This window comes from Monodelphis domestica, chromosome 1, assembly GCF_027887165.1.
Source record: "Monodelphis domestica isolate mMonDom1 chromosome 1, mMonDom1.pri, whole genome shotgun sequence".
NCBI classification, from domain to species: Eukaryota; Metazoa; Chordata; class Mammalia; order Didelphimorphia; family Didelphidae; genus Monodelphis; species Monodelphis domestica.
In genome coordinates this window covers 759,517,328-759,534,843 of record NC_077227.1, presented here as the reverse complement: position 1 = coordinate 759,534,843, position 17,516 = coordinate 759,517,328, and the positions used below count along the sequence as shown (strand labels likewise).

Here is a 17,516-nt window from a genome sequence, read left to right as displayed (position 1 = left end):
TTCTATACCCTGTGAGCTTACATTTGAGGGCAAGGAAGCTGACCACACAGTATCAAATTCAATAATGACTGCAGTTCCTGTATAGTGCAACCCTCCCTCACAAATGAAGAACCATCTGTAAATAATATTAAATCTGAATCATCCAAAGGGGTGTCCAATAGATCATTATGAGGTTTATCAACAGTTGACACTAAGGATGTACAATCATGTAAAGGTTCTCCAGAACCTTGTAAATCAGGGAGAAAGTCTGCAGTATTAAGTGGTATGTTCATTATTTAATAGGGTTCTCATACCTAATAATTTTTTGGTCAGTAAATGCCTGTGTCCTATGTCTTAATAACAATGCCTCGACCTCATGTGGACACATTATGATCAGAGGGCATCCCAATACCAGATTGGCAGATTTGGTTGCCAGTAAAGATGTGGGAGCTACTCCTCTGAGGCTTGGTGGTGCTCCAGCAGCTACTGGGTCAAGCTGGCCTGAATAATAGGCTACTGGGCATTGAACAGTTCCCAAAAGTTGCGTTAGAACACCTTAAGCTATCCCTTTTTGTTCATGGACATATAAGATAAATGGTTTATCATAATTTGCTATGCCTAGAGCAGGGGCAGACAGGATAGCTTGTTTTAAATTTTAAAGAGCTGTTAGGGGTTATGTTTCCAATTTAAGTGGTTCGGAGACTGATTTTTTTGTGAGTGCTACAAGGGACTTAGTAATTTCCCCATAGCAAGGGATCCAATGTTGACAAAATCCTGTGATAGGAGCACTTAACTTTTGGATATTTTCAATATATTTTGGAGAAATTAAACAGAACCCAGCAGTCAAAATAAAACCTAAATATTGTACCTTGGGGAGACACCACTGAACTTTGTCCTTGGAGACCTTGTGTCCCCTCTTATATAGTTTTTTTAAACCCTTACCTTCCATCTTGGAGTCAATACTGTGTATTGGCTCCAAGGCAGAAGAGTGGTAAGGGCTAGGCAATGGGGGTCAAGTGACTTGCCCAGGGTCACACAGCTGGGAAGTGTCTGAGGCCAGATTTGAACCTAGGACCTCCTGTCTCTAAGGCTAGCTCTCAATCCACTGAGCTACCCAGCTGCCCCCACCCTCTTATATAGTTCTAAGAGGAGGTGTTTGCTATCCAATTGGCATGCTTCAGTGTTTGGTGAGGCCAAGAGCAAATCATCCATATACTGAATTGAACGACTATTTAAAATTCATGGCATCTGTATCAGCAGTTAAGAATTGTGTGAACAGAGTAGGGCTGTCCACGAACCCTTGGGGCAGAGGATCCTAGGTCTTTAATAACCCTTCCAGGTGAAAGTAAAGATATGCCTAGAGTTCTCATGTATGGGTATGGAGAAGAAAGCTGAGCACAACTCTACTAATGTAAAGTATGTAGCTGTGCTAGGAATAGAAGAAATAACAGTATTTGTGTTGAAAACAATGGGGTGTCTCTTTATAATGTGAGTGTTCATAGCTCTCAAATCCTGGATAAAGTGATAGAGATCCTTGCCATCAGGCCCCAGTTTTGGCTTTTTAACAAATAGAATGACCGTATTGTATTCAGATTTACAGGGAATTATGATGCCTTGATCAATCAGGGAATTTATTACTGGTGTAATGCAATCAGTTGCCTCCTTTGAAAGAGGGTACTGAGGAATGGAAGGAGGTGGACTAGATTTTGTTTGGGTTTAGACAGGGACAGTGGATTTAAGTACGCCAACATCAGAAGATGATGTAGCCCAGAAAGATTCAAGCATATCATTTGGGATCTCAAAAATAATAGTCTCCTTCGTTTCATGAGTATCTGAAAGAAGTACAGGGAGTAAAGTTAAGGCAGTAACAGGGTCATAGAGCCATCTGGAGACCAAGTTATTGTGGCCCTAAGCTTGCACAAAGGGTCTCTCCCAAGCAAATTTAATGGGGAGCCAGGCATTAAGAGGGAAGAGTGTTCCACACTAAGGGGTCCTATGGACAATATTCTAGGGGAAAGTATGGGAAACTTTAGGGGTGTCCCTGATACCCCCTTACATTAACTGAGCCAATGGAACTGCAATCCGAATCATGTGTACCCTTCAATATAGACCAGGAAGCTCCAGTGTCCAAAAGACAATTGTAATAGGTGTTACCAACCTTTAATGTTACATGGGGCTCATTAGTATGGGGGGGGAGTGAATAGAGACAATGGGCAGTAAAAAGTCAGGGTCTGGAAAATCAAACATTGTATCCTCTGATTCCTGTGCCCCAACCCCCCACACCCCACATACACCTTCATAATCTTTGGATAATACACCTCGGGCTCCACCCTGAAAGGCAGTAGCTCCCTGGGTGGTTCGGGGGCGAGTTCCACTCGAAATATACTGTTTTGGGGTAATTTGGTATGATTTGTCAGGTGCCTGATTTATTTCCCTAGGATTATTATTATCAGTCCTAAAATTATGATCCTGAAGTCACTATTATAATTATCATTCCTGTAATTGTTCCTATAAGAATTTCACTGGTTGGTATAGTTCATCATTGCCCAGGAAAAATTCCTACAGTTCATCATTATATGGCCCTTCTGACAGAAGTGGCAGGTAAGGGACTGATAGTTAGATCCTTGGAGAGGGGCTAGCTTCATTGATTGAGCTTCATGCCCTTTGTCTTATTTATCAATCCTGTCATCTAAAGATTTGATTTGTTTTCTCAAGGTTTCTATGACATTATTAACCTTTTCCTGTTTTTCCTTTTGGCTTTTAAAGACATAAGCAGCAATGTTTCTCAACTCCTCAAGGTCCATATAAGGCCACTGTGGGCAATGCATCTTAAAATAATTGTGGACCACCCTTCAAGAATTGTTGACAAAATGTTTCTTTATTTGCTTAATATCTTTGTCTTTAGAGATATCAAGGTCTAGATATCAACCCTCAAGCTCAATAAGCATTTTGTGCCTTAAGACTGAAGATCAGAAAAATAAAATTTCCTAGGAGTATGGAATTTGGAATTTTACATGCCTCTAATTGGATAAAAAGCAGAAGAGCTTTCATGCATGGTAGCATTTGTGTTGCTTAGCATTTTGATCAAAAAAGGAAAAAATAATGTATATTTTTATTGATTTCTTTTTAAATTATTATCATAAGGGGTGGGGGCAGAAGGTAAGGGTATTTAGCTTATTTTATGATTTTATTGGATTTTTATTTGTAAAAAGGTGGAAACTTTTAAATTATTTATTGCTGCCATCTAGTGGCAGCAAAAAACCTCTGTAGCCAAGGGAAAAAAAAATAAAAGAGAAGGGAAAAAAGAGGGAAAAAAAGAAGGCAGGAAAAAAAATCAGTGCTCAGTATTGACCTCTAGTGGCCAAGAGGCAACACTACAACTGGGAGGGTTTGGGGCATGGTTAGAGGTGGTAACCAGGGTAAGGGGTGTGGTTAGGGTCTGCCAGAAACCGAAATGGAGGATATGACTACAAAATCGGGCAGAGACCAAGCGATGGAAGTAATGCCAAATTTGGTAAAGCAAGGAGGAGTAGGAGTTAAGCTGGGGTGGTTAAAAGAGAGTTAGGACCCTCCCAACCAAGGCAAAGAGCCTGGTGGAGCCTAGGAGGCAATTAGCTGTCCAGCAAGGAAAGGGACTTCCCTTCTGCTCTGGCTGGGGAAAGGGAAGCTTATACTCACCAGCTAGAATGGGTATCAAGGCCACAGAAGTAGCAGAAGCAGCATCAGGGTGGGCCCAGGGTGCCGTGGCTGAGGTAGCAGTTCGAGGCAGTAGGGGACAAGTGGACCTGCTGCTTAGCTGAAGTTTCCCCAAGTTGCAGGCAGGAATGGCCAATCAGGCTGATTAGGCTGTTCGCCAGGCCATGGGCAGGGAGCAGCTTTTCCACCAAGTCCCTTAAATTAAGGCAGCTGGGTCAGTAGGAGAGCAGCAGGCAGGCCAGGGTGTAAAATACTCACAGCTGTTGGAGGTGTGGAAGGCAGAAGTGGAGCTAGAGCAATGAGCTGCAGCTGGGTGGCTGGATTGGGGGTTTGAAAACTCCCAACAGAAAAGCAGTTTTTGGTTGCAAACCAGTAGAAGTTTTAAATCACGGGGATGCTTGGCTGCAGCTGGGCTGCCAACTTTAAAAAAAACAGCTCTGAGTTCTAAAGTCCTGGCAGAGATGCCAAAAATGTAAAGATTAAAATTAATATTCAATACTACAAGTATTATTTTAATACTATTTATTAAAATCAACTTAGAGCAAAGAGGAATTAAAAAACTCTAGCAAGCATCCAAAATGCTCCCTCCTTCCCACTTGTACCAGCCAGAGAGCATGTGGGTGGAAACAAACTCCCAAACCCCATCTACTTAAGGAGACACACAAACAAGAAAATAGCATTGTGTGAAATGTAGTCTCTAGGGTTCAAGGTTCTAAATCAATACAAGATGCACAAACAGGAAAATGGAAAGAGGATTGTGAGAAATGTCTCTAGGGTTCAAGAGTCTAAATCAATACACTACTACTGTAACAGTTAAAATTGGTGAAGCCAGGGGAAAGGAAACAATTATGAATATGCCCAAGTCAATTTGGGTTTTATAGAGATTTTAATTAACAATACAATGAGTAATCAAAGAGAGAGAGAGTAAGAAAGGAATAAGTATGAAGGGCCTCAAGCCAATATGGCCTAGACCTGAGTCTTAAAAGAGAAATCAGTCAGTTTTTTAACACTCACCACAAGGTCTGACTAAACAAGGATACTAGTGACACCATGCCAGAGTCCTTCCTCAAAGAGTCTTCCAGCCAGAGATTGTTTCAAAGGGCCTCTCTCAAGAGCCTCCAGAGCTCCTACCCCAGAGGGACAGAGTCCCTCAGAGGAGCTCCTCAAGGAACTCTCCTTCAGAATGAGAGTCAGAAATAGAGAACCTTGAATGAGATCCAAGCTCTTATTTTTAAGGGCAAAATCTCCTCTGTCACCTCCCCTAAGTCCTTACATCTACCAATCACTGTAGATGTTTCTAAAGGACCACCCATTTTGAATTCACAGCTGAGTAGTTTTAATCTCTTTAGTAAGTCAGGAAAAAATGCTGCTGTGTCAACAAATTTCATTAAAAAAAACCTCTGAATAAGTTATCACCCTTTTAGGTTTAAGTAGTTTACAAGTTGCCCCACCTTTATAGGTACTTAGTATCCCATTGTATCAATTCTAAAATAGGCATGACTCAAAGAACTTCCTGTCCTTTCCATAAGCATGGGTCAAGGCACTTTCATTGTTCTTGAAGGAGTTTTCTGTCCTAAAGCAGTCTTAAGTAGGGTGGAGTAGGGATATTCCCAAGGCAAGGAGTTTTCACACTTAAGTAGAATTCTCACTATCTGCTAGGGAATTTTTTTAAAGTAGAAGATTCCCCAATGGAGAAATTTCCAACATTCATAAGTCTGAGAAATTTTAAGGTTTACACTACATCTGTGGAAGACTTTGACCATAAATCTTCAGGGATATCCTCAGGTGGACTGTACCGTTGCTACTCCTTCCCATGTAGTAATCAGTTTGACCCCATCAATTCCTTTGATTACTTGAAATATTTTAAGTATTTTAGGTATGTTAAGTACATCAAGTATCATAGATATCCTAAATATCCTAGTTATTACTTTCCCATGTAGGAATATAATTAGTTTAACACTTTGAGTTTTCTCTTTTTTCCACCTTTTTTGCTTCTCTTTTTTTTAAACCCTTACCTTCTATTTTAGAATCAATACTGTAGAAGAATAGTAAGAGCTGTGTAATGGGGCTAAGAGATTTGCCCAGGGTCATCCAATTAGGAAATTTCTGAAGCCAGATTTGAATCCAGGATCTCCTGTCACTAGGCCTGTATTCTTCTCTTAAATATCAAATGTGATCTCGGGTTTTCTTTTCATATCTGATCTTTTTGATAGGAATGAATAGAAGTCTTCTGTTTCATTAAATGTCCATTTATTTCCCTGGAATATTGTATCCAGATTTGCCAGGTAGGTGATCCTTGGTTTTGTTCTACATCTTTTTCTTTGTGGAATAAATATCATATTCCATGCATTCCAGCTCTTTAATGTAGAAGCTGCTGGGTCCTGTGTAATTCCAACTATGACTCCACAATATTTGGCTTGTGTTTTTTTTCTGGCTGCTTGCAATAATTTTTCTTTGGCCTAGGAGTTATAGAATTTGTCTATAAGAGATCTGGGAATTTTTCACTTGGGATCTTTTTCAGGAAGTGATCAATGAATTCTTTCAATTTTTAGTTTCCTTCTCATCTGAGAACATCAAGATAGTTCTCTCTGATAATCCTTCCTTCCTTCCTTCCTTCCTTCCTTCCTTCCTTCCTTCCTTCCTTCCTTCCTTCCTTCCTTCCTTCCTTCCTTCCTTCCTTCCTTCCTTCCTTCCTTCCTTCCTTCCTTCCTTCCTTCCTTCCTTCCTTCCTTCCTTCCTTCCTTCCTTCCTTCCTTCCTTCCTTCCTTCCTTCCTTCCTTCCTTTCTTCCTTCCTGTCTTAGAATTGATACTTCATGTTTGTTCCAAGGTAAGGGCTAGGCAATGGGGTTAAGTGACTTGTCAAGTTAGGTCACATAGCTAGGAAGAGTCTGAAGCCACATTTGAACCTAAAAGCTCCCAACTCTAGACTTGGGGCTCTTCCTAGCTGTCCCTCTCTCTGATAATCTCTCAAAATGTGGTGTCCAGGCTCTTATTTTGATCTTGCCTTTCAGAAAGTCTGATGATTCTGAAGTTCTCGCTCCTAGATTTATTTTCCAGGTCAGTTGTTTTTCCAGTGAGATATTTCACATTTTCATCTATTCTTTCATTTTTTCAAATTTCTATTATTGTTCCCCAATGTCTTGTGGAGTCATTAGTGCCCATTTGTCCTGTGGTCTATTGCAGGGCCTGACTTTGACTTGGCTGCCTCTGCCAGAGTGGGGTGGGGGCTGCAGCCATTCCATCCAGATGCCACTTGTTGGGTTCCACTCTCATGGATGCAGCTTTCTTCTTACTGCTGCCTACACCATATTGGGTTAATTTATACTCTGTGCTGCGGAGGGGGGACTTGAAGTGCTCCTTCTTTGACCGTTTGGGCTGGATCAAGCCTGAATTGCTCCCAGGTGCACTGGACCCATTCTCCCCTCTTACACTGGCACAATGGGCTCCACACTGACCTGGAGCCTCATGGTTTCACCCTGTTTTCTGTTTGTCCTGCTGTTTCAGGATTCCTTCTGAAGTGATTTTTTTTGTGATTATGTGGAGATAGGTGAAGCAGGCAATGAGCACTCCTTCTTCTGCCATGTTGGCTCTTGAGGTTAGATTTGAACTCAGGTCTTCCTGACTGTAGCCTTGGTGCTTTATCCATCGTACCACCAATTATCTCCTATTAAGGACCATCTAGAAGTCTCTTTTGTAAAGTGATGATTAGGATAAAGGAAAATGTTGAAGAAAAGAGACTTTTCACTTTAAGCTGTCCCTGAATTATACACTGAGATGTCACATAGCAAAAAAAGGAGGGAGTAAATATGAAACAAAATGGAGTTTGTTATGTCAGCTCTTAACAGATGACTTTTAGCCCTTTAAAAAGTGATCTTTCAACAGTTATTTGGATTGCTCAGTGCCCCTGTCAACACGGTTGGGATTGGTCAGCTCCATTGTTTGCTAAGACTGGTCAGCATCATTGAGCAGTATTGTTGAGAGTAGACTGTGGCAGCAGGACTGGTAAGTAACACTGGCCACTTTGTACTAGGAAAAGCCAACTCGAATGATGGTTTGGTGGTGTTGGGATTACACAGGGGAAGAAGAAGGAATTGGGCATTTATATAGCACTTACACTGTGCTGGTCTGGGTCAAGAAATTTACAAATAGTATCTTATTTGATCTTTGCAACAACCTTGCAACATAGATGTTGCTATTATCCCCATTTTACAGTTAAGGGAACTGAGGCAAATAGCATTTAAGTAACTTGCCCAAGGTTACACAACTAGGAAGTCTCTAAGGCCAGATTTGAACCCAGAGCCTACTTTCTCTCTGACTCACATTCCAGTGAGCCGCAGCTGCTTCTGCTTGATCCATCAAAAAAAGTGCATTCATTAATTGGCCAATTTATGTGGAGATTAGTTAACAATTCTTGGTCATTGATATTGAGACTGAGCTGCGAGAATGACTCAAATGATCTGTGAATATAATGAAATACTGTTATGCTGCAAGAAAGGATGAAAAGGCTATGGTGGAGAAACCAGGGAATACGTGTCCAGTGAGCAGAACCAGCAGGAGAATAAGTGTAGTGACAACGGTATTGTCACGGTTTAAGAATTTATTGGTGTGATGACCCATCCCTTAGCTCGAGGAATGCCCAGATGAAGGGGTCTCACCACCTCGGGCCCTTCCACCTTTGTGGGGGACGATGAACTTAGAAAACCGGTTCCGGCTCTGCCAGCTGCTCTCCGCCAAGTCTAAGTGGATCCATTCAACCCACTTGTGGAATGACTGAATAAAAAGAAGATCCAGGAAGGTCCATTTGGGGATGGATGTGAACAGAGCCTGCCTTCTCTTCCTACCACTTCACATGCTGGGGTGCCCCAAGGGAGCTTCAGAACCAAGAAAGTAAATTAGTAACTCCTGAGGTCAGGCCTCTTAGATTCTAAAAGGAGACCAAATGGATCACCAGCTCGCTGCTGCCATTCCTCAAGCTGATGCACAGATGTTGGTGCTCGTGTGACTCGCCACAGTTGAGGAGAAGCGCATGTTCTATAGCATCGGATTGAGTTGTCTTCTATGTGGAATCACCCTGGAGAAGGCCAGCTGCCATGTTACTCGCGTGTGACCTAGTGGCTGTTCTGGTGTAGCTTTTCTAGCTACTAGCTTCTCTAGTGTCACCTACCCCCAACTCTCCCCTGTGACTCCGTAGTGACCACACTGTGGTCAAACATCTTGGCACATGAGCTAACCCAAGCTGAGGGTAACCAAGAGGCCTCAAACCCGTGGCAAAGCTGGGGGTATGTGAAGTCTGCTCCTGGTAGAGGGGACCTTCCCGGGGCCACAGAGGTAGCTGAAGCAGGCTCTGTGGAGATCTTGGAGCTTGGTTGGACGTGGAAGACACCAAGGCCCTCTACTGCATCTCAGTCCATCATCGGTCATCCTCACTTTTGTCTCGACCCTGGACTTGGATGACTGGAGGAGAGAAGGAGGCTGATGACGTTGTGCCGCTTCTGCCTCCCTTAAATCCAACTCGTGAGCAAATCAAGGCATCCTCCTCGCAATGTCCTAGACCTCTTAGGAAACAAAGGACAAGGAAGAATGCAAGATGGCTCCTCATCCTGTGTCCTTTTGGGCTTCGGAAGGGATGGGAGCAGAATGACGTCAAGAAAGTGCTAAGGATCAGGCCATTTTGGAACAAAGGTCACTGGACTGTTGGCACTCTAAATGGGAGATCTTCGCCCAAGAGTGAATGAGGGTGAATCATGCAGACAAGCAGGCTGACGTGTGGAAATGGGATGAGCCGTGTGCTGTTTGGGCTGGAAGGAAGCTCCGAGAGACCCTCCGGATGCTGGGGGAAACGTTCTTCTGCCGCAAGCTGGGGAAGACATTTCCCTTTTTGTCTGGACATCTACAGGTCCCATAGCCTTAGCTTTGGGGGTGAGTTCTCCTCTCCTCCTGGCTGGCTGGGCTCCTCCATCAAGGGGGGGGCAGTAAACCGCGTGCTGTTGGGAAGCTACGAGGAGGTCCGGCCTCTGTCCTGCCCACAGTAGGATCTGTGAATCCCCTCAGAATGGGAGCCCCCTGGCAGCGGGCTCTAGCCTGCTTTTCTTTCCGCATCCCCAGCACTTTGCACACAGGCAGGGCTGAATAGAGGTTTTGTAATTCATTCGTTTCCCTCTCTTATTCACAGGTCTTCCAAAGGCTAGACCCTCCCCTGCCCCAGAGCTGACCAACAATGAGCAACATCCAAAACCTCCTGCTCGACTCCCTCCTGGGCACAAAGCATGTGGACAGTGCTGCCATCATCAAGATTCATGAGCGTACTGTCTTAGTGTGCTCGCCAGGGTTTAATGTAAGGAAAGAAGCCTGGGGACAAGAAGGGGTAGAGCCAGGTCAGAGAGGGATTTGCTAGGAGTCCTGGAGTCAGGAAGATGTGAGTTCTAATCCAGCCACAGGTACTGACCAGCTGGGTGACCCTGGGCAAGTCACTGAGTCTCTACCTCAGTTTCCTGAACTGTCAGATGAGTGTCACCCCAGCCCTGTCTCCCAGGGTGGTTGTGAGGACCAAAGGAGGTCATATTTGGAGAGCCCTTAGTGCCTGGCACAGCGTAGGCACTTACTAAATGCTTGTCCCTCCCCTCTGTTGCCCCCACTGCAGATCTCACCCAATGATGTCCGGGTGCTCATCAATGCATTCTCCAAGAACCCTCAGCAAGTGCGAAGGGATGGACTGTACTTCCGGGAGAAGGATCATGTGTGTGTCCGAGCCGATGAGCGCTCCCTTTATGCCAAGCAGGTACGTGGTGGGCAGGCTTTGGGGCAGGAGCCGGGGCTGCTGGGAAACGAGCTGGCGAGCAGGCAGGCTCAGTCCGGCAACGTCCACCCCCCCCCCGCCATAGGAGGTCCAACGTGCAGCCTTAAAGGAGGGTCCGTGACAGAATTAGGGGGGGAAGCAGCGGCAGCACCTGGGCGGTGCAGTCTCTGGGTTGAGGAATGAGACGTTTGCATCATTTTTTACTCCCCTAATTCCAAAGTGCTTTCTAGAGCCCTTGGGCCAGCTGACAGCTCCACCAACCATGCATGTGTATCCCTTGTTTGGTTGTGAGCTCTTCTCCCCTCCACAGGCCTGACGGAAGTTCTCCCTTGTTCCTCCTATGTCCCCCTTGACATGCGAGCTTTAGGTCCATTTGGGATTTATTTGGATGTACAGTGTGACACCGGCGGCCTGTACCGGATTACTGCCAAATGACTTCCCAGTTGTCCCAGCTGTTTTTGTCCAATAGGGGATCCTTCCCCAGGAACTCTGGGGTCTTTGGGTCTATTGAACAGTCTGGTCTTGCGTCTCACCTCCTCCCCCCACTGACTTCTCTTTCCAACGAACACTAAAGCGTCTTCATGAGGTCCACTGTGTAGGCCAGGGGGGTCTGGGAGGCTGCCCAGATAGGGAAGAGCACGGAAGTGCAGAGGAGGAGCGGGAGGAGTGCCGGAGCCTGGGCTTGGAAGTGCTGCTGTGACCGTGTAAACCTCAAAATTTCTTAGACTTATAAATGTTGGAAATTTCACCATTGGGAAATTTCATACTTGAAAAATTTCCTATTGATAGTGGGTCTTGACTATTGGAATGGGAACTCCATTGGCATGGGAGGTTCCTTCTCTTCCCTTCTTAAGATTACTTTAGGACAGAAACCTTTTGCTGAACAATGGAAAGGACTTTGACCTATGCTTAAGCATAGAACAGGAATTTCTTTGAGTCTTGATTGATTTTAGAATTGATACAATGGAAATACTCCACTCTATTCAGTCCTAATAGGATTGAGTAAGGGCTGCAGCCTAGATCAAAATTTAATTATTCCAATCTCTACCCTACTCAGGGTAACAGGATTTAGAAAGGGCTGTAGCAAAGGAGCAAAGATTTAATCATTTGAAAATATGACCTTCAACAGACATGTGCAAAAGCCAGAGACCTCTGGGTGGTCCTGGGTTAAGCTAGAGCCTCCATTGGCACAGGGAAAAGGATGGACAGGTGATTGGTAGATGTGAGGACTGAGGGGAGGCAACTTGGATGGTTTCCTTAAAGATAGGGGAGTCTGAAGACTCGGGGTGGTGGTTGAGGAGTTTGCCGGAGTGGTTGCGTGTGCTCTGAGAAGCTTGCTCTGAAGGAAGCTGAAGGTGGGGGCCTCTGAGACTGTTTCTCCATTTTGGTCACGTGAGTTATAGGGACTGGTCTCTTTTCTTTGCCCCAGCTATCTAAGGGCTTGGGCCCTTTGGCCCAGCCTAAACAGAAGGGGTATTTAAGCCCTATTCCCTTCTCTCCCCTTTCTCTCTCCCTCTATCTCTCTATCTCTAATTCCTTTCTTCCTCCTGTTTGTAATTAAAACTCCATAAAAGGTTGACGGCTGACTTGAGTTTTCATTTAGGAATTACATAGCGGAATTCCTTGGCGACCTTAAATTAATATATATCAGTCTTTTAAAAGTGATTTCCTTGTCACAACCGTCAGTCTGGGCTCTGGAGGGTTTTGTCAGGACTTCACTAGCTTTCCTCCTCGTCAGCACATGAGTGAAAGGACGCTGGGTCATGTCCTCTGTAACAATTAAAATAGTGGGAGTCATAAACTGTGGCAGATAAGAGTGGTTGGCCTGAATTGTGACCGCAGAAAATAGGGTTTCAAGACAGTGTCTTGTTTGTTTTAAATCAAACATAAGGTGGTCGCCAGGGGAAAATTCCCAAATATGAAATATACCCAAGTCAGCTGGGTTTTATAGAGATTTTAATTCATACAAATGAAGAATTAATGAAAGAGAGAGAGAGAGAAAGGAAATAATGAGAAAAGGGCTAGACCAGCCTAGGCCAGCATGAGCCAGCCTAGGCTGAAAACCCTAAGAGAGAGATCAGTCAGTCTTTTATCCACTCACCACAAGATTTGTCCAAGCAAGATTCTAGTGTCCAGAGAGACACCAGCTGCCCCCTCCAATTCAGCTTTTCCCAGCTGAATCTCCCGAGACCTCCCTTTTGACCTCCTTTTAAGGGCATTTTCTCCTATGTCACCTCCCCTAAGTTCTCCCATCTACCAATCACAGCAGACATTTTCCAAAGCACAGACCATTTAGTTCACACCTAAGAAGGCTAATCTTTGAGTCATTCACGCCTGAGTAAGTTCTCAGCTCTGGGCTCCTGGTGAGCGCACGAGGTGCCTGACCTTTACAGGTACTTAGCGCCCCTTGTATGGTCCTAAAATAGGCGCAGCTTAAGAACCTTTGCCTTACTCCAAGTATGGCTGTAAGTACCTTGCATTGTTCAGCGAGGAGTTTCTTCCCCTAAAGCTTAAGTAGGGCTGGAGCAGAGGTCTCACTTCCCGACTGGTGGGGAATGGTCTCAACCCAGCCTTACGAAGTCGGGTCCGAGAACTTTCTCGGGGACTGTCTTTCTCCTCTGTCAGAAAGCATATCCACCCCCTTTGTCTGTCATGATCTCGGCTCTCCCCGGGCCGGCCTGTCCACCGACTTCTGTGGGGCCGGGCGGGGGCTTTTCTCCAGTCTGCCGCCCGTCTCGGCTCCCACGACGCCTGCAGTTATTGCGGGACGAGCTCCTTCCCCCAGTCCCGGGACTCCGGTTTTCAGCATCTTTTCTGCACGGCCTCCCGCCCAGGACAGTGAGTGCCTGGACGGCAGAGCACCCACACGAGACCCAAAGCCCCGATCAGAGCACCGCAGACCAGTGTGAAGCCTGCGTGCCCGGAAGGGTCTCCATCGGACGCCCAACGCGGGCAGCTTCTCCAGGTTTTGCTGCTGCTTCTTCTTCCTTAAACCTCACCTTCCCTCCTGGAATTGGTTCTGGCTCCATGGCAGAAGAGTGGTCAGGGCGAGGCACTGGGGCTCAAGTGACTTGCCCAGGGTCACACACAAGGTGTCTGAGACCACACTTGAACCCAGGGCCTCCCCTCTCTAGGCCTGGCTCTCAGCCCTGAGCTGCCGGCTGCCCCCCAGTTTTGTCACTTCACTTTCCAGTTTGTTTCTGAAAGGACCCCGTTTATCATGTCTTATAGCACGATATTGCATTGCCAGCAAATAGCGCAATTTGTTGGGCCGTTCACCAGCTGACGGGCATCCCTTTGCCGCCACCGATAGGGCTGCTCTCCATGTTTTTGCACAAGGAGGTCTCCCCCCTTTTCCGTCACCTCTTTGGGACACTGACCTAGTAGTGATGGGACAGGATCGGAGCGTTTGCAGCTTTGTAGCCCTTTCGGGAGAGTTCTGTGTGGAGCGAAGCTCGGGGCGGCGCTCGTACCCCCACACCGCTCTGTTGAGCCCACACCAGACTTGATGCTGGCACAGTTCACAGGGCTTTGGGGGGCATAGAGGGAAGGATCCTGGGCCTTAGACAGCGTCCTCAGCATGCTCACAAAGGGTGGGGCTGTAGGGCGAGGGAATATTTGACTAGGCATGGCCAGCATCCCTCTCAAGGGGTGGGGTTGGGGTGACAGAGATGGGGGTGGGGGGGAGGGAGAGACAGAGACAGAGACAGACAGACAGAGAAGAGACAGAGACAGAGAGGGAAAGAGAGATAGAGAGATAGAGAGAGGGAGAGAGAGACCAAGAGACAGAGAGAGGGGAAGAGAGAGAGAGAGAGACAGAGAGAGAGAGACAGACAGACAGAGAGAGAGACAGACAGAGAGAGGGAGAGACAGAGAGACAGAGAGAGGAAAAGAGAGAGAGACAGAGAGAGAGACAGACACAGAGAGAGAGAGGCAGAGAGACAGACAGAGAGAGAGACAGACAGAGAGAGAGAGAGGCAGAGAGAGACCAAGAGACAGAGAGAGGGGAAGAGAGAGAGAGAGAGAGGAAAAGAGAGAGAGAGAGAGAGAGAGAGACAGAGAGACAGAGAGACAGACAGAGAGAGAGAGACAGACACAGAGAGAGAGAGGCAGAGAGAGACAGAGAGGGGGGAGAGAGACAGACAGAGAGAGACAGAGACAGGGAGAGAGACAGACAGACAGACAGAGAGAGAGAGGGAGGAAGAGAGAGAGACAGAGAGGGAGAAAGAGAGACAGAGAGAGAGAGGGGGAGGGAGAGAGAGAGGGAGAGACAGAGAGACAGAGACAGAGACAGAGAGAGGGAGGGAGACAGAGGGAGAGAAGGAGAGAGAGAGGGAGAGACAGAGAGAGAGAGAGAGAGAAGGAGAGGGAGAGAGACAGACAGACAGAGAGAGAGAGGGAGGGAGAGAGAGACAGAGAATCAGAGAGAGACAGAGAGGGGGGAGAGAGACAGAGAGGAAAAGAGAGACAGACAGAGAGAGGGAGAGAGAGACAGACAGACAGAGAGAGAGAGGGAGAGAAGGAGGGAGAGACAGAGAATGAGAGAGACACAGAGAGAGAGAGACAGAGACAGAGAGAGATAGAGAGACAGAGAGAGAGAAAGAGAGAGAGGGAGAGAGAGAGGGAGGGAGGGAGAGAGAGACAGAATGAGAGAGACAGAGAGACAGATAGAGGGAGAGACAGAGAGAGAAGAGAGACACAGAGAAAGAGGGAGAGACAGACAGAGACAGAGAGCGGCTCTACAGTCTGAGGTCCCAGAAACCGTGGGCCTCGATGCCTGGGTTTACTCAGATTTTATAGGGAAACGCACAATGCTATCTCCACTTGTCATCATCCGTATCTTCTTCTGTCCTCCTCAGTCCTTTCCCAGCACTTCTGATGTGTCTGAGTATTCCTGGGGTTTGCGGTTTTGGTTCAGTCGGGGTTTTAGGCCCGTCCGAGGCTCTGCCAGATCGTGCCCGTTCAGGCTGAGCCGCTCTTTGCGGCGATTCTCGGGCTAGAGCATTGCAACATTTCTTGCTCCATGTCGTCGAGGTTATAACGTGCAAGTTTTGAGATTTCTCATAGGAATTGGGTCACCCTTAAACTTCTCCCCACGGAAGAACAGGGGGGGCGGTCTCTCAGCCACATTTGAAAAAGAGTGTATCTGGGGGCTCCTGCTCTTCACAAGGAGAGATTGCTGTGTGCACCCAAACCTCACGATTTTCTATGGGAGGCTGCCAATCTGTAGTTACTAATATTGATCAGCGTATATTGGGGAATAACGCACAACCTTCATCCCACACAGTTCCAACCTGCCCTCCAGAACGGTTGGATCAGTTCACAAGTCCACCAACAACCCATTAGTGTCCCAATTTTGTCATGTCCCCTCCGGCTTTTGTCCCTTTTAATTACTGTCATTTACTGGACAATCTAATGGGTGTGAGATGCACCTCAATGTTGCTTTAGTTTGCCTTTCTCTGATCAAGGACTATTTAGCAGCTTTCTAAATAAGATTGTGGATAGCTTTATTTATTTATTGTTCATATCCTTTGACCAGTTGTTCACTGGGGAATGGCTTATAGTCTTAAAAATGGTTTTACTTCTCTATAGATTCGAGAAATTAGTCTTTTATCAGAGATTTGTTGCAGATTCCCCTCCCCCCAGTTTTTGTTTTCTCTTTATATCTTGGTTACAACTTGGTTTTGTTCATAGAAAACCTTTTTAGTTTAATGTAATCAAAATGATTCGTTTTACATCTTTTAATGCTCTCTCTGCTGTTTTATCATAAATTCTTCCCTTCTCCAAAATTCTGACAGGTAAAGTATTATGTTCACCTAATTTACTCATAGTATCGCACTTCATATCTGAATCCTATGTGCATTCTGGCCCTGTCTTGGTAGAGGGCGTGACATAGTGGCCTTTACCCAGTTTCTGCTCCTCTTTTCCGTTTTCCCGGCAGTTTTTGTCAGACAGTGAGTTCTCCTCCCAAAGTTGGGATCTTTGGCTTTATCAAACACTAGATTGCTCGGGTCATTTACCCCCTATAGACTGTGGATCTCATCTGTTCCTTTGATCTCCCACCTTCTATTTCTTAGCCAGTACCACACTGTTTTGATGATTATTGCTTTATAATACAGTATGAGATCTGGTACTGTTGGGCCTTCATCCTTCACATTTTTTTTTCATTAATTCCCATTGTATTCTTGACCTTTCATTCTGTCAGCTGAATTTTGTTATTATTTTTCTTATTCTATAAAATAATTCTTGGTACTTTCATTGGTATAGCATTGACTAAGTAAATTAGTGTAGGTAGAATTGTCATTATTTTTATTATATTAGCGTGGCCTACCCATGAGCAGGTAATATTTTTCTAGCTGTTTAGATCAGGCTTTATTTGTGTGAAAAAGTGTTTTGTTGTTGTGTTCATATAATTCCTGTGTTTGTCTTACCATGTATATTCTCAGGTATTTTATATATTGTCTAGAATTATTTTAAATGAAATTCTTCTACCTCTTTCAGATGGATTTTGTTGGGAATATATAGATATGTTGATGATTTGTGTACATTTATTTTGTATCCTGCAACTTTGCTAAAGTTATTGATTATTTCAACTTGTTTTTAGTTGATTCTTTAGGATTTTGTAAGCATATGTTAAATTTATGGTTGGACTGAATAATATTTTAGTTGGTCACCAGGGATTTAATTACTAAATCCCAAATGAATTACTAAAGTCAGAATGGAATTTATGGTAGTTCATTTACAATAGAGGGAAGGTATTAAGGAAGAGAGAAAGAGAGGAAAGGAGAAAGATAGCTACTTTGGCCTTCTCTGAACCAGGCAGGAATTCAGAGGCCCCAGCCAAGGGAAAGGAGTCCCAAGACAATGGACTTCTCCGGAGACTGGTGCCTCCAGAAAGGCCAGGGAAAGGGAGTCAGCCTTTACACTCACCAGAAAGCCAAAGAAAAGAGGTCACCAGGAAACAGGTCCAGTCAGCACTCTTGTGAATGAAGAAAATTTTCCACTCTACTGTAGTGGAGATTTAGAACTGCCAGTAGAACTCCA

General features: G+C 45.3%; 1 protein-coding gene across 4 annotated transcripts in view; it reads left to right on the top strand.

Moving 5' to 3' along the window:
• Positions 1-17,516, top strand: part of PFN4 (profilin family member 4) — a 55,384-nt gene that overhangs the window by 21,492 nt on the left and 16,376 nt on the right. For 2 of the 4 annotated variants that reach the window (XM_016427181.2, XM_016427182.2), the window contains exons 2-3: positions 9,849-10,010; positions 10,317-10,454. In XM_016427181.2, coding sequence (XP_016282667.1) covers positions 9,894-10,010; positions 10,317-10,454 — 255 coding nt within the window. In that variant the 5' untranslated portion in view covers positions 9,849-9,893. The other 2 variants (XM_016427184.2, XM_016427183.2) reach the window with 2 other exon arrangements.